The sequence below is a fragment of the Pelophylax lessonae genome (assembly GCF_965119305.1).
Source record: "Pelophylax lessonae genome assembly, chromosome: 8".
NCBI classification, from domain to species: Eukaryota; Metazoa; Chordata; class Amphibia; order Anura; family Ranidae; genus Pelophylax; species Pelophylax lessonae.
This window is the reverse complement of record NC_138775.1, coordinates 277398394-277422051: the sequence shown is the minus strand read 5'-3', so window position 1 is coordinate 277422051 and position 23658 is coordinate 277398394. Positions and strand designations below refer to the sequence as shown.

General features: G+C 43.9%; 1 protein-coding gene across 1 annotated transcript in view; it reads right to left on the bottom strand.

The window, feature by feature from the left end:
- JAK1 (Janus kinase 1) overlaps window positions 1-23401 on the bottom strand; it is a 150533-nt gene extending 127132 nt beyond the window's left edge. The window contains 2 exon segments of the mRNA XM_082264987.1: window positions 19043-19166; window positions 23211-23401. Of these exon segments, the coding sequence (XP_082121113.1) occupies window positions 19043-19166; window positions 23211-23382 (296 nt within the window). The 5' untranslated portion in view covers window positions 23383-23401.
- Window positions 23402-23658: the final 257 nt, after the last annotated feature.

The following is a 23658-nucleotide window of genomic DNA, read 5'->3' as shown; positions in this document are numbered from 1 at the left end:
GGGACTGCGTTAAGTTCATGGAAAATTGCGTGGCCGTGCGACGCTGTACCCAAATAAAATTGAAGTCTTTTTTGTTCCCACAAAAAGAGCTTTCTTTTGGTGGTATGTGATCACCTGTGCGACTTTTATTTTTGCGCTATAAACAAAAACAAAAAAAGAAGAGCGACAATTCTGAAAAAAAAAAAAAAAAAACAACATATTTCACATTCTGCTATATAACATTCCCCCCCAAAAAATAAAAAATAAATTTAAAAATCTAATTTTCTCATCCTTTTAGGCCAATTTGTATTCTGCTACATATTTTTGGTAAAAAAAAAAAAAAATCACAATAAGCATATTTTGATTGGTTTGTGCAAAGGTTATCGCGTCTACAAACTAGGGGAAAGATTTGTATTTATAAATTTTTTTTTTTTTTTTTTAACTAGTAATGGCGGCGATCTGCGTTTTTTAGCAGGACTGATACCTGACATTTTTGACACTTGGGGGGGGGGGGGGGGGATCAGTGACATTACTACAGTAATCAGCGCTAAAAAATATGCCCTGTTACTGTAATAATGACACTGGCAGGGGAAGGGGTTAACCTAGGGGTGATCAAAGGGTTAGATGTAAGCCTAGGGGAGAGTTTACTAACTGTGGGGGGAGTGGCTTGTGAAATGAACATAGAGACCTGTGATCCTATATAGAAGGATCACAGGGGCTCTATGATCATTTCAGAGACAACGGTCTGCTGTGTTTACAACAGCTGACCGTCCTCTCTCCGCAAGGAGCAATCGCGGGCGGCTGGCGACAATCGGTGCCGCAAGCCCCGTGCATTTGCATCCCCGCTGCCTAGTGGGGGCGGGAGCGCGCCGCGCGCTCGCCCCCAGCACCACACGCGCCACCGACATAGTACTACATCGGTTCGGACAGCTCAGCCAGCCTGCCGCCGTGAAATGGCAAGTGGTTAAAGTAGAACTATAGGCAAAACTTGTTTTTTTTTTTTTTTTTTCATTTTGGATAGAGTAAAAGGAGGGTTATAACCCCTGCAAGATTTGTGCCACCTGTGTCCCATTGGGGAGATTTCCCTTCACTTCCTGTCCCATAGCCAAACAGGAAGGGAGAAAAAATCCCTGCAAATTAAGGGAATTTCTTGGGGTCCCCCAGGTCAGCAGAACTAGTGTCCCCATTGGAAGATTTCCCTTCTATTACTTTTCTAGGGACAACCCAACATTTGGGGATTTTTTTTTACATTCACTTTCAATGCTAATGATAAACAGGATAAATAAATAGAGGGTGACTCACCCTAACTGGGGCACAGACAGCAAAAAACACTGACAGGGAGTCTAATCCCTCTCCACTCCATCCAAAACTAAGAAAAAAACATTTTGCCTTTCGTTATACTTTAGGCAGGATATACAGTCAGTGTTGATGGGGGAATCTCTTCTATGGAGCTTTTTCAGCAATTAGAAGACAACAACCACTGCCCGTTCCTATAGCCGCCAGCAAAGGTCGAATGAAAAAAATCCAACAGGCTGGTTCTAATGAAGTTAATAAGAGCAACCAGCCTGCCCATACATGGATCAACTTTTCTTTTTATTTCTTTTGATGTGAATCTCACACTTGTTGAGAACATGGGATGTGAGATCTATGAGCAGCACATAAGCTGTTGCAGGTGAAGTAGGCTCTCCAGAAAAATAAGGGCCAGAGTTGTAGGTACCTACAGTATCTCACAAAAGTGAGTACCCCCCTCACATTTTTTTAAATATATTATATCTTTTCATGTGACAACACTGAAGAAATTACACTTTGCTACAATGTAAAGTAGTGAGTGTACAGCTTGTATAACAGTGTAAATTTGCTGTCCCCTCAAAATAACTCAACACACAGCCATTAATGTCTAAACCGCTTGCAACAAAAATGAATACACACCCCCATGTCACAATGTCCAAATTGGGCCCAATTAACCATTTCCCCTTCCCGGTGTCATGTGACTCCTTAGTGCTACTAGGTCTCAGGTGTGAATGGGGAGCAGGTGTGTTAAATTTGGGGTTATCGCTCTCACTCTCATACTGGTCACTGGAAGCTTAACATGGTGGCACCTCATAGCAAACAACTCTGACGATCTGAAAAAAAGAATTGTTGCTCTACACAAAGATGGCCTAGGCCAGGGGTCTTCAAACTATGGCCCTCCAGTTGTTCAGGAACTACAATTCCCATCATGCCTAGTCATGTCTGCGAATGTCAGAGTTTTACAATGCCTCATGGGATGTGTAGTTCTGCAACAGCTGGAGGGCCGTAGTTTGAGAATCCCTGGCCTAGGCTATAAGATGATTGGCAAGTCCTTGAAACTGAGCTGCAGCACGGTGGCCAAGACCATAGTTGAGTGCTCAGCGTCATATCCAGAGGTTGTTTTTGGGAAATAGACGTATGAGTGCTGCCAGCATTGCTGCAGAGGTTGAAGGGGTGGGGGGTCAGCCTGTCAGTGCTCAGACCATACGCCACACACTGCATCAAATTGGTCTGAATTGCGGTCATCCCAGAAGGAAGCCTCTTCTAAAGATGATGCACAAGAAAGCCTGCAAACACTTTGCTGAAGACAAGCAGACTAAGGACATGGATTACTGGAACCATGTCCTGTGGTCTGATGAGACCAAGATAAACTTCTTTGGTTCAGATGGTGTCAAGCATGTGTGGCAGCAACCAGGAGTACAAAGACAAGTGTGTCTTACCTACAGTCAAGCATGGTGGTGGGAGTGTCATGGTCTGGGGCTGCATGAGTGCTGCCGGCATTGGGGAGCTACAGTTCATTGAGGGAACCATGAATGCTAATATATACTGTGACATACTGAGGCAGGGCATGATTCCCTCCCTTTGGAGACTAGGCCGCAGGGCAGTATTCCAACATGAGAACGACCCCAAACACGCCTCCAAGATGACCACTGCCTTGGTAAAGAAGCTGAGGGTAAAGGTGATGGACTGGCCAAGCATGTCTCCAGACCTAAACCCTATTGATCATCTGCGGGGCATCCTCAAACTGAACGTGGAGGAGCGCAAGGTCTCTTAACATCCACCAGCTCTGTGATGTCGTCATGGAGGAGTGGAAGAGGACTACAGTGGCAACCTGTGAAGCTCTGGTGAACTCCATGCCCAGGAGGGTTTGGACAGTGCTGGAAAATAATGGTGACCACACAAAAAATGTACAATTTGGGCCCAATTTCAAAGTCACTTAGGGGTGTACTGACTTTTGTTGCTAGCGGTTTAGACATTAATGGCTGTGTGTTGCGTTATTTTGAGGGGACAGCAAATTTACACTGTTATACAAGCTGTACACTCACTACTTTACATTGTAGCAAAGTGTCATTTCTTCAGTGTTGTCACATGAAAAGATAAAATAAAATATTTACAAAAATGTGAGGGGTGTGCTCACTTTTGCGAGATACTGTAAATAAATTCTGCATTTGATGGAAAATAGTAATCTGGACCAAAGGAATGTAGAAGGTAGGACTTTGTCCTCATAACAGGAGACAGAACCTGCAACGGTCCCTCTGTTTAGCAAACAACATGCAAATGACCTCGGTATACAAGCCGTTGGAAGCAGCTGCACTGCCATTAGACACTGCCAGGTGCTGCACAGAGGACAATGGACTCAATTCACTAACCTGTACACAAATGATTTGCCATTACCGCAGTTATTTTCAGCTACCTGACATATCTTCTGTTGTTGCTGGCACTCATTGCAGTCATTATGAGAAATAAATACTGCTGGATCAGAATGAATTCAACTTAATCAGTTTTATTAAAGAATCTGAAAGGGAAAAATGTCTGCGCAGTTCACATATACAAGAAAAACAAAACCAATGCAGATGCCACAGAGCAAATTATAAAAGCACACCCCCGATCAGCCATAACACTGACCATCCACCCTAACCCGCCGACCTCTGTTGTATCTGGCAACAAGCAGTCAGTAGCAAGTCCTGTATTTTTTGGGTGATGGGGCCTCCATGGATCAGACTTTTTTTTCCAGCACTTCCTACAGATGCTCGATTCAATTGAGATGTGGAGAATTTGGAGGCCAAGTCAACTCTCATTATGTTCCAGAAATCATTCTTGATTTAATCAGACCAAGTCAACTTCATCCATTGCTCTGTGGTCTAGTTCTGATACTCATGTTCCCATTGTAGGCACTTTTGGCTGTAGACACGGGTCAATACAGGTACCCTGACCAGTCAGTTGCTATGCAGGCCCATACAAAAACTGCGATTCTCTGTGTTCTGACGCCTTTCTATCAGAACCAGCATTAGGCTTTTTCAGCAATTTGAGCTCCAGTAGCTCTTCTATTGGAAGGGACTAACAAGGCCTTCGATAACAAAGTACATCAATGAGCCTTGGCCACCCAGCACCCTGACCTTGGTTGGCTGGTTTTCCTTCCTTGGACCACTTTTGGTCAGGGCTGACCACTGCAGACCAGGAGCATCCCACAAGAGCTGCAGTTTTGGAGATGCTCTCACCCAGTCTGGGCATTACTATTTGGCTCGTCAAAGTCGCTCAGATCCTTACACTTGTCCTTTTTACTGCTTTCAACACATCCCAGTTGCAATTTTACAGAACTTAAACAAAACTGCCTCTCTGCAAGCTACGGCTGTCTCAGTTCCTTTGCTGTCAGCTCCTTAGGCACATATCACAGCTGCCTCAAGAACTCCAATTATTCTGAAGTGGCAGTAATGGGCAGGTATATGTAAATTTTACAGTAACTCAGCAATGCTCATTTATAAAGCCATCAGTGCATCAATGCACTTCTTCTCGCATACAAGTGGGCAGAGGGCAACTGCACTTTATAAGCCCAACAGCCTCTGATTAAAGACCTATCAACCAACTATAAAGATTTAGTACACAAGGCACAGATGGAGGATGGAACCAAAATAAATAAATGGTAAGAATTTTAAATATTGCATATAAAAAGGTACGGTACCTTGATGGTGTTTGGCCTTAATGGCAAACTAAAATGGTTATGGTAAAATGTTTTAAATTTTTCTATTCAAAATAATTTTGGTTGTTCATACATGCCCAGATGTGCTTTACAAATCAACTTTTATTTTGTGAGAAAGGATTACAAGACAACTATGGGTTAAAAAAAAAAAATTATATATATATATATATATATACACACACACACACACACACACACACACACACACAGTCAGGTCCATAAATATTGGGACATCGACACAATTCTAATCTTTTTGGCTCTATACACCACCACAATGGATTTGAAATGAAACAAACAAGATGTGCTTTAACTGCAGACTTTCAGCTTTAACCACTTTACCACTGAGCCTATTTTTGACACTTTTTGTTTACAAGTTAAAATCTGTATTTTTTGCTAGAAAACTACTTAAAACCCCCAAACATACGTACATACATACATACTTTTTTAGCAAAGACTCTGGAGAATAAAATGGCGGTCATTGCAATATTTTTTGCAACGCGGTATTTGCGCAGCGGTCTTTCAAACGCTATTTTTTTGGAAAAATTACAAAAAAAAAATCACATTTCACTGCATTTAAAAAAAAAACTAATCCGTAAAGTTAGCCCATTTTTTTTGTATATTGTGAAAGATGATGTCCTGCCGAGTAAATAGATACCCAACATGTTACGGTTTGAAAATTGCGCACACCCGCGGAATGGCGACAAACTACGGTCAATAAAAATCTCCATAGGCGACGCTTTAAAATTTTTTAACAGTTACCAGTTTAGAGTTAGTGCGTAGCTCTTTTTTAAAATTATTGCTCACGCTGTGGCGATAGCGGCGATACCTCACATGTGTGGTTTGAACAGCGATTTCATTTGCGGCGCGACTTCCATATACGTTTTCTTTTGTGCGCCGTGCGACGGGGGTGGCTACATTTTTTTTTTCCCCCATTTTATTTTTTTTTTAAATTTTAACACAGGTTAAAAAAAATAAAATTAATCTGATAACTTTTATTGCTGTCACAAGCAATGTAAACATCCCTAGTGACAGCAATATGCAGTGACAGGTACTCTTTCTGGAGAGATCGAGGGTCTAAAAGACCCTAGACCCCTCCACTGCACTTCAATGTATTCAAAACGCCGCAAACGGCATTTTTGAATACAGTCACTTTTTGAATCTGCCGCCTTTAGCAGCAGAGTAACCCGGACGTGACGTCATGGATGCCCCCTCCGGGTTACCTCATCGGAGACCCGATCAAAGCCGCTTCTGGCTTTGATCGGGACTCCATCCAGCCGGCGGACGTGTCGGCAGGGTGCTCGGGTCTCTATGTGGGACGGGAGACACGGGCAAAGCTGCGGAAGGCGGCGGGGGGGGGGGATGGGGGGGGGGATGGGGGGGTGGCGTCCGCTCACCCAGGTAACGATCGAGCGGCTCCCGAGCTGCATCGGTCATTACCGCTGCAAAGCAGACCGCCGGCTCTAAAAAAACGGTACCAGGATGATGCCTCTAGCTAGAGGCATCATCCGGGTATAACCACACAAAACCAGCAGACGTAGGTCTACGTCGCTGGTGGTAAAGTGGTTAATTTGAGGGTATTTACATACAAATCAGTAGAAAGGTGTAGGAATTACAACAGTTTGTATATGTGCCTCCCACTTTTTAAGGAACCAAAAGTAATGGGACAGAATAACAATCATAAATCAAACTTTCACTTTTTAATACTTGGTTGCAAATCCTTTGCAGTCAATTACAGCCTGAAGTCTAGAACGCATAGACATCACCAGACGCTGGGTTTCATCCCTGGTGATGCTCTGCCAGGCCTCTACTGCAACTGTCTTCAGTTCCTGCTTGTTCTTGGGGCATTTTCCCTTCAGTTTTGTCTTCAGTAAGTGAAATGCATGCTCAATCGGATTCAGGTCAGGTGATTGACTTGGCCATTGCATAACATTCCCCTTCTTTCCCTTAAAAAAACTCTTTTGTTGCTTTCGCAGTATGTTTCGGGTCATTGTCCATCTGCACTGTGAAGCGCCGTCCAATGAGTTCTGAAGCATTTGGCTGATATTGAGCAGATAATATTGCCCGAAACACTTCAGAATTCATCCTGCTGCTTTTGTCAGCAGTCACATCAATAAATACAAGAGAACCAGTTCCATTGGCAGCCATACATGCCCACGCCATGACACTACCACCACCATGCTTCACTGATGAGGTGGTATGCTTTGGATCATGAGCAGTTCCTTTCCTTCTCCATACTCTTCTCTTCCCATCACTCTGGTACAAGTTGATCTTGATCTCATCTGTCCATAGGATGTTGTTCCAGAACTGTGAAGGCTTTTTTAGATGTTGTTTGGCAAACTCTAATCTGGCCTTCCTGTTTTTGAGGCTCACCAATGGTTTACATCTTGTGGTGAACCCTCAGTATTCACTTTGGTGAAGTCTTCTCTTGATTGTTGACTTTGACACACATACACCTACCTCCTGGAGAGTGTTCTTGATCTGGCCAACTGTTGTGAAGGTGACACACAGACACCTACCTCCTGGAGAGTGATCTTGATCTGGCCAACTGTTGTGAAGGGTGTTTTCTTCACCAGGGAAAGAATTCTTCTGTATCCACCACAGTTGTTTTCCGTGGTCTTCCGGGTCTTTTGGTGTTGCTGAGCTCACTGATGCGTTCTTTCCTTTTAAGGATGTTCCAAACAGTTGATTTGGCCACACCGAATGTTTTTGCTATCTCTCTGATGGGTTTGTTTTGTTTTTTCAGCCAAATGATGGCTTGCTTCACTGATAGTGACAGCTCTTTGGATCTCATATTGAGAGTTGACAGCAACAGATATCAAATGCAAATAGCACACTTGAAATGAACTCTGGACCCTTTATCTGCTCCTTGTAAATGGGATAATGAGGGAATAACACACACATGGCAATGGAACAGATGAGCAGCCAATTGTCCCATTACTTTTGGTCCCTTAAAAAGTGGGAGGCACATATACAAACTGTTGTAATTCCTACACCGTTCACCTGATTTGGATGTAAATATCCTCAAATTAAAGCTGAAGGTCTGCAGTTACAGCACATCTTGTTTGTTTCACATCAAATCCATTGTGGTGTATAGAGCCAAAAAGATTAGAATTGTGTCGATGTCCCAATATTTATTGACCTGACTGTATATAGATAGTACACACACATACATATACAGATAGATAGATATACAGATAGATAGATAGATATACAGATAGATAGATAGATATACAGATAGATAGATAGATATACAGATAGATAGATAGATATACAGATAGATAGATAGATAGATAGATAGATAGATAGATAGATAGATAGATAGATAGATAGATAGATAGATAGATAGATAGATAGATAGATAGATAGATAGATAGATAGATAGATAGATAGATAGATAGATAGATAGATAGATAGATAGATAGATAGATAGATAGATAGATAGATAGATAGATAGATAGATAGATAGATATACAGATAGATAGATAGATAGATAGATAGATAGATAGATAGATAGATAGATAGATAGATATACAGATAGATAGATAGATAGATAGATAGATATACAGATAGATAGATAGATAGATAGATAGATATACAGATAGATAGATAGATAGATAGATAGATATACAGATAGATAGATAGATAGATAGATAGATATACAGATAGATAGATAGATAGATAGATAGATAGATAGATAGATAGATATACAGATAGATAGATAGATAGATAGATATACAGATAGATAGATAGATAGATAGATATACAGATAGATAGATAGATAGATATACAGATAGATAGATAGATATACAGATAGATAGATAGATAGATAGATATACAGATAGATAGATAGATAGATATACAGATAGATAGATAGATATACAGATAGATAGATAGATATACAGATAGATAGATAGATATACAGATAGATAGATAGATAGATAGATAGATAGATAGATAGATAGATAGATAGATAGATAGATAGACAGATAGATAGATATACAGATAGATAGATATACAGATAGATAGATATACAGATAGATATACAGATAGATAGATAGATAGATAGATAGATAGATAGATAGATAGATAGATAGATAGATAGATAGATAGATAGATAGATCAGGTTGTGAGATGTTTCACACCTTCCTGGAGTTTGGCTTTAAAAGCTGGAAATCCGCAAGTCCTCCACCAGCTCCAGTGGCGTAGCGTGGGGGGTGCTGGGGGTGCCACTGGCACCGGGCACAACATTTAGGGGGGCGCATCCCACGCCCGCCATCCGCGGGATCATAGTGTCCAGCCCCCGCCTGCCTCTTGGCTTTGTGACTGACTTTGTGCAGGACGAGCGGCGGCCAGGGGGCGGGGCGGGTTGTGGGTAAAGATGCGGATGTGGCTTGGTGCATGTGCAGCACCGCTTCTGGAGTCTCCCCCTGATGTCCGGGCCAGCCCGCTGTATCTCCCCTTCGCTCCGGATTGCCTCCTCGAGTCACCAGTGTTTTTACACAGAACAGGGTAAGTGATGTGCTGCCTGCCCCCGGGAACCCAGGAAAGCTGACATGGGAGGGGAGGAGGTGGGTCAGTGTAGGGGGTGTCAGTATAGGTGTCAGTGTAGGGGGGGGGTCAGTGTATGTGGAAATGTAGGGGGGGGTTCAGTGTAGGGGGTCAGTGTATGGAGAGGCAGTATAGGTGTCAGTGTATGGGGGGGGTCAGTGTAGGGGGTGTCATTGTAGGTGGGTCAGTGTATGTGGAAATGTAGGGAGGATCAGTGTATGTGTCAGTGTAGGGGGGTCAGTGTATGGGGGGGGTCAGTGTATGTGGGAATGTGGGGGGGGTCAGTGTATGTGGGAATGTAGGGGGGGTCAGTATAGGTGTCAGTGTATGGGGGGGTCAGTGTAAGGGGTGCCAGTGTAGGGGTGTCAGTGTGGGGTGGTCAGCGTATGTGGAAATGTAGGGGGGGGTCAGTGTAGGGGTCAGTGTATGGGGTGGACAGTGTAGGTGAGGTCAGTATAGGTGTCAGTGTAGGGGTCAGTGTATGGGGGGGGCAGTGTATGGGGGAGTCAGTGTCGGTGTCAATATAGGGGAGTCAGTGTATGGGGGGGTCAGTATAGGTGTCAGTGTATGGGGGGGTCAGTGTCGGTGTCAGTGTAGGGGGGTCAGCATAGGGGGGTGTCAGTGTAGGGGGGTCAGTGTAAGTGTCAGTGTATGGGGGGTCAGTATAGGGATGTCAGTGTAGGGGAGGGGTCAGTATAGTTGTCAGTGAAGTTGTCACTGTAGGGGGGTCAGTGCGTGGAATCAGTGTGTCAGTGAAGGGGTCAGTGTAGGTGTCAGTGTAGGGGGGGGGGGGGGTCAGTCTATGGGGGGATCAGTGTAGGGGGGTTAGTATATGTGGAAATGTAGGGGGGGTCAGTGTATGTGTCAGTGTAGGGGGGTCAGTTTATGGGGGGTCAGTGTAGGGAGCTCAGTGAGTGTAGGGGGGGGGGGGGGTCAGTGTATGTTGGAATGTAGGGGGGGGTCAGTGCGGGGGTTCAGTGTAGGGGTGTCGGTGTAGGGGTGTCAGTGTAGGGGGGGGTCAGCGTATATGGAAATGTAGGGGGGGTCAGTGTATTGGGGGTAAGTGTAGGAGGGCCAGTATAGGTGTCAGTGTAGGTCTCAGTGTATGGGGAGGTCAGTGTAGGGGGTCAGTGTAGTTGTCAGTGTATGGGGGGCCAGTGTAGGGGGTCAGTGTATGTTGAAATGTAGGGGGGGGGTCAGTGTAGGGGTCAGTGTATGGGGAGGTCGGTGTATGTGTCAGTGTAGGGGGGGTTAGTGTAGGGGGGTCAGTGTAGGTGTCAGTGTATGGGGTGAACAGTGTAGGGGGGGTGAAAGATTGTATTAACATGCCTTATCACATTCCATATATATTTCAGTTTATGCCCATCCTGTGATGAAATGTGGGCCCTTGCATTTACATATTAACGAGCTAAGACTGACAACCATTCATCCACCCTGGACAGCAAACAGCTATATTTTGCATTTAGACGACATGTTAAACCACCTCTCCATTCATTCATTTGAACACTTGACAGTTGGACATTTTGCATAAGAGATTGCTGATGCCACCCATAAACAATTGACAATTGCTTACATTAACACATGACAAGCTGAACACAGACGGACCGATACTATAACAAGACACCCCATATTGACACAGATGTATAGGACACAAAATCCTTTTCATGTAACTGTTTCTATGAGTGATGTTGTACTGTTCAATTGACTTACGATTGTTTCAAGCAGTTTCTGCTGCCGAAATATCCTTTAAATGGGAGCACGAAACCTGAAATAAAAACAGTTGTGACTGCACTAAGTTTGAGTGCTGTGTGTCGTCATAACTTCCAGCTGGATGGAGGGTGAATTCATTATCTATTGGGAGGGTAGCAACTGAAGGGCTGTAATCATCGTGATTGCCTCCTGACGAGAATTGAGCTAACAGGGGGTCAGTATAGGTGTCAGTGTAGGGGTCAGTGTATGGGGGGGGCAGTGTATGGGGGAGTCAGTGTCTGTGTCAATATAGGGGAGTCAGTGTATGGGGGGGGTCAGTATAGGTGTCAGTGTAGGGGTCAGTGTATGGGGGGGGGTCAGCATAGGGGGGTGTCAGTGTAGGGGGGTCAGTGTGTCCGTGAAGGGGGGGGTCAGTATAGGGATGTCAGTGTAGGGGGGGTCAGTGTAGTTGTCAGTGAAGTTGTCACTGTAGGGGGGTCAGTGCATGGAATCAGTGTAGGTGTCAGTGAAGGGGTCAGTGTAGGTGTCAGTGTATGAAAGGGGGGGGGGGTCGGTGTAGGTGTCAGTGTATGGGGGGGTCAGTGTAGGTGTCAGTGTATGGGGGTATCAGTGGGGGAGTCAGTGTACAGGGTTCATTGTAGGGGTCATTATAGGGCTCAGTATAGGGGGGTCAGTGTAGGTGTCAGTGCGGGGGGGGGGTCAGTGTAGGTGTCAGTGTACGGGGGTGTCAGTGTAGGGGGTTCAGTGAAGGGGTCAGGTAGGTCAGTGTAGGTATCGAATGTCAGTGTAGGGTTCAGTGTAAGGGTCAGTATAGTAATTAGGTAGGTCAGTGTAGTGACCAGGTCTATAAGTGCAGGAATCGGGTAGGTCAGTGTAGTTATCAGGTCTGTTCGTGCAGGAATCAGGTAGCTTAGTGTATGAATCGGGTAGGCAGTGTATTGGTCAGGTAGGTCAGTGTAGGTGTCAGTATAGAAATTAGGTAGGTCAGTGTAGTGATCAGGTTGGTTAGTGCAGGAATAAGGTTGGTCAGTGTAGGAAGAAGGTTGGTCAGAGTAGGTGTCTGTGTAGTGGTCAGGTAGGTCTGTGTAGGTGTCAGTATAGTAATCAGGTAGGTTAGTGTAGGAATAAGGTAGGTCTCTGTAGTGGTCAGCTAGGTCAGTGTAGGTGTCTGTGTAGTGGTCAGGTAGGCAAGTGTAGGAATAAGGTAGGTCTCTTTAGTGGTCAGGCAGGTCAGTGTAGGTGTCAGTGTAGTAACCAGGTAGGTCTCTGTAGTGGTCAGCTAGGTCAGTGTAGGTGTCAGTATAGTAATCAGGTAGGTCAGTGTAGGTGTCAATACATTAATCGGGTAGGTCGGTGTAGTGGTCAGGTAGGTCAGTGTAGTAATCAGGTAGGTCAGTGTAGTAATCAGGTAGGTCAGTGTAGTAATCAGGTAGGTCAGCGTAGGAATAATGTAGGTCTCTGTAGTGGTCAGCTAGGTCAGTGTAGGTATCAGTATAGTAATCAGGTAGGTCAGTATAGGTGTCAGTATAGTAATCAGCTAGGTCAGTGTAGGTGTCAGTATAGTAATCAGCTAGGTCAGTGTAGGTGTCAGTATAGTAATCAGGTAGGTCACTATAGGTGTCAGTATAGTAATCAGGTAGTTCTGTGTAGTGGTCAGGTAGGTAGGTGTCAGTATAGTAATCAGGTAGGTCAGTGTAGGAATAAGGTAGGTCTCTGTTGTGGTCAGCTAGGTCAGTGTAGGTGTCTGTGTAATGGTCTAGTAGGTTTGTGTAGGGGGCGCAAATTACTTACCTTGCCCCGGGCGCTGACAACCCACGCTACGCCACTGACCAGCTCTAAGACTGAGAACTGAGCGATCAAAGACCGCTGATTGCTCAGCTCTCGGTCCTCAGCCTGCAGAAAGCTGGTAAACTGTCATGCCCCCTACACATGATCAGATAATCGGACAACTTATCGCTCGCATTTTGTTGCATAAAAATATGGAATTCAACAATGTGTACTAAACGCATGATTGTTTTCGTACGATTCTGGGAAAGCTTCCCGATTGCATAGCTACGTATCGGAAGTGATGTCATATAGGCATGACCCCTGTGTCTGCCATGCCTTTTGGCTATTTCCATTTGTATTGTAGAGGCATATCCATGTATTGCTCTCCGCACGTTTAATGCTTGCGTTTATTCGCTCATTCGCGTAGTATAAATGGAGAACTGTACTGAAGGAATGCAGGATCCAGCACTCCCAATTGCCATCTTGGGGATACTGGCTATGCAGAATGTCCTTAAGAAGAATCAAAAAAGGAGGAGGACATGGTCCAAGCAGTGGCTGCACGACCTACAGAAGCAGTCCCACCACATGTCTTTTCTAAAACAGTTGCAAGAGAACAATCCAGACGAGTATCGTAATTTTTTTAATGATGACTGTTTCCAAAATTTTATTCAAGCTGTCGCACTGTTCATCCACAAATAGGACACACCCATGTGGGAATCTATTAGCCCTGAAGAACCGCTAATTGCTACACTTCATTACTTGGCGACAGGGAGAAGTCTTCAGGACCTTAAATTTTGACAGGCATTTCTCCACAAGCACTCGGAAAAATAATCCCAGAGACCTGTAAGGCTCTAATCATGGCATTATCGCAAGAATATATTAAGGTACAATGCTTAAAGTTGTTTTTTTTAATGTACGGCTCTAGGTATTTTTTTGTTTGACCTTTGCTGCTGGGTGCTGAGAGGCTGAGCAAGATGCCAATCCAGGCTTCTGGGCGCACTCCAACCTTATGGTCCGGATATTTTCAGAGCCTGGACTGGCTCTGCGATGCCCGCAGTTGGCTAAAAATGGGTCACAGGAGAAGAAGTATAGCCAAAAAAAAGCTTTGGACAGATTTCGCCTTTAAGGAGAAACTATAATGGGTTAAAAATGTTTAAACGCTTTTATTACTGCAGTGTCATGTAGTGATGTGGGGGGGGGGGGGGGTCGGAGAATAAAACTATCGCGCATGGTGGGGGCACAAACATCACACACTTCTGAAAGTGCTGGATGCCAAAGAGACTAACAGGGGCTGCAATGCTGGAGGAGGGGGGGGGGGGGGTAGAAGACCAGGGCCACAAGAAGAGTATAGAGCTCTTCGGTTACAAAAAAAATTAAAAAAATAGGAAATTTGAGACAAAAACAACAAGATTCCTTCTATTCTTGAAAATGGATTCCCAGAGCACTATGGGTACTTTTCTTTGAGGCACAATCTTATTGAAAACATTGCACTGAGCCGTCTCATGTAAAATGAAGCTGGAGTAAGTTTTGGAAAAAGTTTTCACCTGAAGGTACCAGCCTATGAAAATCAAGTGTCCTGTACAATTAAAACACTTTTTTTTAATAAAATAAGAAAACAAGGCCATTAAGATACAGGAAGGAGCCCAAAGATAAAGCCCTAGCTACAGAAACCTTGTAACCAATATATCATTTTGGCCACCATTCATATCCAGACTCCACTCCCCCGAAGCATGTGGGCTTGATGTACATTTACACTTTTAATAAACATCTTAAGAACTATACTTCGAAGTTCAGTCTTTTGGACACTGGGCGCTTCTCTTATCCTACCCAAGTCTTCACATGGAAACGACCATAAGGCCATATTAGAAATACAGCAGCCCTAATCCCAAAAAGGGCCCACCCTCTCCAGTTGATCATGCCCAACAGTTATGTATTTTTTCCTCTTTGCCAACATAATCACCCACCCACGGCCATAAACTAATCCAGCCAGTCCAGCGCAGTCTCCAGCACAAACCAGATCATGTAGAGCAGGGCAGAGCGAATTAGAAATGTTCATGTTAAACCACACTCACTCTTTTGTTGTCATTGACTTAAACCATATAGTGGAACAGAACCACTTCCAGTTGGCCAGGTCAGCAGGTCTTCCTCAATGTTTTCCATGGATTTAAAACAGAAAATACAGCATTTGGCCACTAGATGGTGCTATATATTACTGGAAATTGGCTTGTTTGATTTAACCTCTCCTAATGTATTTCTCTACCATATCCCCAGTTCGGCCAAGTTTGTGACTTGTCTACCTTACATCGCTTCTCTTTCACACCTCCCTAGGGCTTATGGCTGTGGTTCCTAAAAGACTATATAGTTCATTGTAAAACCAAGTGACAGATGCCAGGGACAACCTGTACTGATGTTCATTTATTACGCTGTTAAAATATCGCCACCTTAATGCGTGTGTCTCTTTTGAGGTTTCCCCACTACTAGCCAATGTTGAAATGTTGTTGCTGCCTTCCTGTGGTATCACACTTCGCTGTGTACTTTCAGGCTTCAAAGACTCTCCTCAACACCATTTCTCACCTTTATTGTGCTCCCTTATCTCCTTTGTCTTTACTTTATTTATAAAGTCTGTCTTCAGACTGCTTTCTTTTATATATCAGCACCCATTTCCCAGAAGATGTCCACCCTCTCTCCATGTATCAGCAACCGTCTCCCAATAAGATGTCCATCAACATTCTCCATGCATCAGCATACATTTCCCAATAAGAACTCCCAACCTCTCTCTTATGTACAAGCACCCATTTCCCATAAGATATCCACCCTCTCTCTCCTTTATGTACCAGCATCCGTCTCCCCATAAGATGTCCATCATCATTCTCCATGTATCAGCATACATCTCCCCATAGGAACTCCCAACCTCTCTCTTATGTAGCAGCACCAATTTCCCAGAAGATGTCCACCCTCTCTCTTCTCTATGTATCAGCACCCGTCTCCCCATAAGATGTCCATCATCATTCTCCATGTATCAGCCTACATGTCCCCATAAGAACTCCCACCCGCTCTCATGTAGCAGCACCCATTTCCCAAAAGATATCCACCCTCTCTCCTTTATGTAGTAGCACCCATTTCCCAAAAGATATCCACCCTCTCTCTCCTTTATGTAGCAGCACCCGTCTCTCCATAAGATGTCCGTTATAATTCTCCATGTATCAGCATACACGTCCCCATAGGCTCTCCCAACCTCTCTCCTTTATGTAGCGGCACCCATTTCCCATAAGATATCCACCCTCTTTCTCGCTCTCCCCCCATTATGTATGCACCCATCTCCCCATAAGATCTCCCAACCACTCTACATGTATTTTTCCATGAGATCTCCAGACCTCTCTTGCTTATGTAGCAGCACTAATTTCACCAACAAAACTTCAACATCTCTCCTTCATGTATCAATAACCATTTCCCCATAGGATTGCCAACCCCTCCCTCCCACATTTATCAGAATTTTTCCTCTTCATGTACCAGCACCCATTTCCCCATAAGATCTCCATCCTCCTCTTCATGTACCAGCACCCATTTCCCCATAAGATCTCCATCCACTCGCCTTCATGTACCAGCACCCATTTCCCCATAAGATCTCCATCCACTCACCTTCATGTACCAGCACCCATTTCCCTATAAAATCTCCATCCGCTCTCCATGTACCAGCACCCATTTCCCCATAAGATCTCCATCCTCTCTCCATGTACCAGCACCCATTTCCCCATAAGATCTCCATCCTCTCTCCATGTACCAGCACCCATTTCCCCATAAGATCTCCATCCTCTCTCCATGTACCAGCACCCATTTCCCCATAAGATCTCCATCCTCTCTCCATGTACCAGCACCCATTTCCCCATAAGATCTCCATCCACTCTCCATGTACCAGCACCCATTTCCCCATAAGATCTCCATCCTCTCTCCATGTACCAGCACCCATTTCCCCATAAGATCTCCATCCACTCCCCTTCAGGTACCAGCACCCATTTCCCTATAAAATCTCCATCCTCTCTCCATGTACCAGCACCCATTTCCCTATAAAATCTCCATCCGTTCTCCATGTACCAGCACCCATTTCCCCATAAGATCTCCATCCTCTCTCCATGTACCAGCACCCATTTCCCCATAAGATCTCCATCCTCTCTCCATGTACCAGCACCCATTTCCCTATAAAATCTCCATCCGCTCTCCATGTACCAGCACCCATTTCCCCATAAGATCTCCATCCTCTCTCCATGTACCAGCACCCATTTCCTCATAAGATCTCCATCCACTCCCCTTCAGGTACCAGCACCCATTTCCCTATAAAATCTCCATGTACCAGCACCCATTTCCCTATAAAATCTCCATCCTCTCTCCATGTACCAGCACCCATTTCTCCATAAGATCTCCATCCTCTCTCCATGTACCAGCACCCATTTCCCCATAAGATCTCCATCCTCTCTCCATGTACCAGCACCCATTTCCCCATAAGATCTCCATCCACTCCCCTTCAGGTACCAGCACCCATTTCCCTATAAAATCTCCATCCTCTCTCCATGTACCAGCACCCATTTCCCTATAAAATCTCCATCCGTTCTCCATGTACCAGCACCCATTTCCCCATAAGATCTCCATCCTCTCCCCTTCATGTACCAGCACCCATTTCCCCATAGGATCTCCAACCTCTCTCCTTTATGTACAAGTATAGATTTTCCCAGAAGATATTAAACCTCTCTCCATGTAGCAGTCACCCCTTTCCCAACAGAATCCCCAACCTCTCTCCTTCACATATTAGCAGCCATTTCCTCATAAGATGTCCATTCTCTGCCTCCCGAGTGCCCAGTTATCCAATTATCAAAAAAAAGTCAACAAACCGCACGAGTTGGGGATTACGAAAGAATTTGTTTGACATAACACCAAAGTTTTCCGGCCACGCAAGGCCCCTTACATAAGTTAGTCAGGTTGAAAAAAAGACACAAGTCCATCTGGCTCAACCAATAAAAAAAACAAGCAGTAAACAAAAAACACAACCATATAATTCCATATACACAATTCTAAACCCGCAGTTGATCCAGAGGAAGGCAAAAAAACCCCAGCAAAGCATGATCCCATTTGCTACAGCAGGGAAAAAAAATTCCTTCCTGATCCCCCGAGAGGCAATCAGATATTCCCTGGATCAACTTTACCTATAAAATATTAGTATCCAGTTATATTATGTACACCTAGGAAAGAAGGCAATCTAGTGAGCTAGCCAGAACCACCTCTGGAGGGAGTCTATTCCACATTTTCACAGCTCTTACGGTGAAGAAACCTTTCTGTATTTGGAGATGAAATCTCTTTTCCTCTAGACATAAAGAGTGCCCCCTTGTCCTCTGTGATGACCTTAAAGTGAATAACTCAACACCAAGTTCATTATATGGACCCCCTATGTATTTATACATGGTGATCACATAGAAGATTTATGCGAGTCATGAGGCCTCAGAATGAAGAGAGCTTCTGACTAATGCTGGAGGGAACCCAGTGTGGACACTGTGGGGTCGATTTACTAAAACTGGAGAGTGCAAAATTTGGTGCAGGTCTGCAAAGAAACCAATCAGCTTCCAGCTTTTGTCAAAGATGAATTGAACTAACTGAAGGTAAAAGATGACTGGCTACCATGCACAGCTGCACCAGACTTCTGCACTCTCCAGTTTTAGTAAATCTCCCCTTAAGGCAGTGGTTCTCAACTCCTGTCCTCAGGACCTACTAACAGGCCAGGTTTGCAAAATAACTTAAACAGGTGATCTAATTTGCTGCTCAGCAATTGCAGTATTCTAGTCTACATCTCCCCAAGGAAATACTTAAAATCTGGCCTGTTGGTGGGACATGAGGACAGGAGTTGAGAACCACTGCCTTAAGGATCTACATCAGTGCATTCTAGGAAGATAGAAATATGTATGTGGTATAACCATTGAGCCTTAGATCACCAAGGGGGGCCTGTGGTTTAATCGCCGAAATAACAGATTCTCAATACAATCCAAGAAAAGAACCAGGACCACTTACCGGACACGGTAATAAAGCTTCATAGAAAAACCAGGAGTAATCTTGAAGTGATAACTTGGTGCCAGCCAAAGGTTCTCTTTCTCATTGTAAAGTGCAAATAAATTGTGGCACAATGGAGAAATGTCTGAAATAAAACAAATGCGCAAACACGTCACAGTTATTTCCAGGACTTAAATGCCATCAAGTACATGTTTTCGTGCAATGACAACGTTTAAAGTGGCTAAATTGTAGTAACCCCGAAATCAGGTTGCTGCAGTCAGATGAGAAGGGAGACATAGGATTTACATAGTCACCTAAAAAATAGATAGTTGGGCTTCTATTGGCAGGTCCACCTTGCACTCTTATATGATAATTTTGCTGATTGTAGCCGTTGTTGCCTATTTTCTTTTTAGTTAAATGCAATTATATATTATTGTGCTGTGTGCAGTTCTGTACCTGTTATACTGAGGGTGTGACCATGCTATCGATTACTAGTGCTTTAGGGCTCTTTCACACGGGCGATCCGATCAAATCCGCCCAAAAAACTGACAGGCGGATCTGATCGGATCCTCCATGCAGCTCTATGGGGCAGCGGATGTCAGCGGAGGTCACCTCCGCTGACACTCGCTGCCATCCGTATCCGATCCTGTCCATGAAATCCGAACGGATGGAAACCCTATTTTTCCATCCGTCCAGGGATCGGATGAGAGCAGACAGGCGGTCCACTCTCATCTGATCCCCCATAGAGAGAAGCGGGGGCTGTGACACCTCCCTCTCCGCACTGCAAGCGGAGACGGAGCTGTCATCCGCCGGCTCAGCAGGGATCGGCGGATCGATCCCCGCTGAGCAGCACGGATCCGCCTACGGAGGCGGACCGTGTAAAAAGAGCCCTTAGGCTACTGTATTTTTGTTTTTTTTTGTTTTCAAAGCAAAAAAGGGAAGGAAGAAAGGATTTTGGAATTCTAACAAAATATAGAGCAATCTTTTTTAGATCACACATTCAAATAAATACAATATTTTTCTGTTCCAGAATGGTTTAGGCCCAAATCACAGGAATATTGTAAAGCCCAGCTTGTGCTTTGAATGTAAATATATGTTAAATTATATAACCCTTAAAATTTCAAATTATGTTTTTTTTTTTTACATATTTGCGCGCAAATGCGTTCGCGCAATTTCGCACAAATGCGCGGAAACCTAATCCCATGTTCATGTTTAATGCATTATGTAAATGACCATTTGTGCGCAATCGCACATATTTGGGTGCATTTGGCGTTAATTACTGATCAAAAAATGCAGATTTTTCAATTTTGTTTTTACTGAAGAATGCACGGCGCTTGTTTACACGCCTGTGTGCATAGGCACATTACAACTAATGGGATGTACTTTAGCTTAGTAAAAAAAAAAAAAAAAAAGCTATACTGAGCTTTTTTTCAAGCTGCAGTGTGCAAGAGGCCTTAGAATACACCGCAGCCTACCAGTCCTCAGATGTGGTGGCTGCATTCATTTTCTATTTTTCCAGGCTTTTTGTTCTTTTTCTCACCTGGTAATCCTGCCAGCAAAACACAACATACAGTATCAATGGAAAAACAGTGCTGTCACCGTAGGACAGGCTTACAGAACACTCCCCTATCTCCATAGCGTTGAGAGGGGAGGTATCTGTACTCCAGGAGGTAGCTGGGAACAATGAAACAGATAACGGGGAGGTACAGTGCCTTGCGAAAGTATTTGGCCCCCTTGAACTTTGCAACCTTTTGCCACATTTTAGGCATCAAAAATAAAAATATAAAACTATTTTTTTGTGAAGAATCAACAACAAGTGGGACACAATCATGAAGTGGAATGAAATTTATTAGATATTTAAAACTTTAACAAAAAACTAAGAAATTGGGCGTGCAATATTATTCAGCCCCTTAAGTTAATACTTTGTAGCGCCACCTTTTGCTGCGATTCCAGCTGTAAGTCGCTTGGGGTATGTCTCTATCAGTTTTGCACATCGAGAGAGTGAAATTTTTGCCCATTTAACCTTGCAAAACAGCTCGAGCTCAGTGAGGTTGGATGGAGAGCGTTTGGGAACAGCAGTTTTCAGTTCTTTCCACAGATTCTCAATTGGATTCAGGTCTGGACTTTGACTTGGCCATTCTAACACCTGGATATGTTTATTTGTGAACCATTCCATTGTAGATTTTGCTTTATGTTTTGGATCATTGTCTTGTTGGAAGACAAATCTCCGTCCCAGTCTCAGGTCTTTTGCAGACTCCCATCAGGTTTTCTTCCAGAATGGTCCTGTATTTGGCTCCATCCATCTTCCCATCAATTTTAACCATCTTCCCTGTCCCTGCTGAAGAAAAGCAGGCCCAAACCATGATGCTGCCACCATCATGTTTGACAGTGGGGATGGTGTGTTCAGGGTGATGAGCTGTGTTGCTTTTACGCCGAACATAACGTTTTGCATTGTTGCCAAAAAGTTCAATTTTGGTTTCATCTGACCAGAGCACCTTCTTCCACATGTTTGGTGTCTCCCAGGTGGCTTGTGGCAAACTTTAAATTACACTTTTTATGGATATCTTTAAGAAATGGCTTTCTTCTTGCCACTCTTCCATAAAGGCCAGATTTGTGCAGTATACGACTGATTGTTGTCCTATGGACAGAGTCTCCCACCTCAGCTGTAGATCTCTGCAGTTCATCCAGAGTGATCATGGGCCTCTTGGCTGCATCTCTGATCAGTCTTCTCCTTGTATGAGCTGAAAGTGTAGAGGGACGGCCAGGTCTTCGTAGATTTGCAGTGGTCTGATACTCCTTCCATTTCAATATTATCGCTTGCACAGTGCTCCTTGGGATGTTTAAAGCTTGGGAAATCTTTTTGTATCCAAATCCGGCTTTAAACTTCTTCATAACAGTATCTCCGACCTGCCTGGTGTCTTCCTTGTTCTTCATGATGCTCTCTGCGCTTTAAACGGACCTCTGAGACTATCACAGTGCAGGTGCATTTATACGGAGACTTGATTACACACAGGTGGATTCCATTTATCATCATTAGTCATTTAGGTCAACATTGGATCATTCAGAGATCCTTACTGAACTTCTGGAGAGAGTTTGCTGCACTGAAAGTAAAGGGGCTGAATAATTTTGCACGCCCAATTTTTCAGTTTTTTATTTATTTGTTAACAAAGTTTGAAATATCCAATAAATTTCGTTCCACTTCATGATTGTGTCCTACTTCTTGTTGATTCTTCACAAAAAAATTACAGTAAGGCTCCATGTACACGGAACGCTGGAAATGGTCGTTTAGGAGCAGTTGGGCGTTTTTTTCAGAAGCCCCTGAACCCATCTACATTTTATCTTATCTGTCCATGTACACAGGGTCGTTTACAGTCATTTGCAGGCAGTTGCGTTCAGGGACTTTTTTTAGAACGCAATTATTTGCGTTCGAACGTGTGTTTCCCAGCGTTTCAAATGCACAAACGCGTCCGAATGCGTCTGAACGCGTCCGAACGCGATGACCCGCGTTTAGCGTTCGCGTTTTTCCATTTTAAAGGGGAATAATTTTTTTGACCTCTAGGAACGGTTCTAAACGCAAACGCCCCTAAACGCCCGCTAAACGCGGGTATAAACGCGACTGAACGGACGTTTCAAACGTCCTAAAAATTCCAGCATTCAAAGGGACTTTTAACAACGTCCCGTGTACATGGAGCCTTATGTAGCAAAAGGTTGCAAAGTTCAAGGGGGCCGAATACTTTCGCAAGGCACTGTATCTGTACTCCAGAGGTAGATGGGACCAATGGAACAGATAACAGTGCATCACAGGGCAATATCCGCTCACTCAATTTCTGGCAGGATCAACAGGTAAACGTACTGAACAGTACAAGACTCTTTGAACAGCATATTTAAACCTGAAGTTTAGTATATATTATTGGGTGAAAACGCCCTCAGCAGCCGTTTTCCTGGTACTGCGAAAGTTAATTGCTACTAGGTAAAGTTGCACCACCTGCCCCCCTTTGCCCTCGCCACCGTTCAGTGCTTGTCCTAATACACTCCCACAATGTAATGCGTTCTGTGAATGGGCAATTGAGCAGTTCAATAATAGGACTGCACGTCTCATTCACAGAATGCAAAGCATTGTGGGCTTGCAGTAAGACTAAAGGGTTATAAAGTTTTCCAAAAAAAAAAAAAAAAGACGAGGACCACTTACTGCATTTCTGAGCTGCTTCGATAAGCACATCCTCCGCAGTATACGTCCCTTCCGTATATATGAGTGGGTCCTTATCCGCTACATAGAAATGAACCTCCATTCCTCTAGGAGGCGCCGCATCAACTTCGTACTTTCTGGCGTTTCTAATTTTTGCACAGAAAGCCATCGCCATCAAACCTCAGGATGCTTTAGATTCTATAAAAAAAAAAAAAAAAAAATTGTATACATTAGCAAAAACATTTATATATCAGATTTAGAATACTTTATTAATCCCAAAGGGAAATTACTAAAATACAGATACATTCAAAGAACACAATACTACTACACAACAATGAAATCATCAATACCAAATAAAACTAAATTAATACTGTACTGTAATCAACCATACCATCATATTACAATACTACATAGAACAGTGGCTAAGTGGTTAGCACCTATGCCTCGCCGC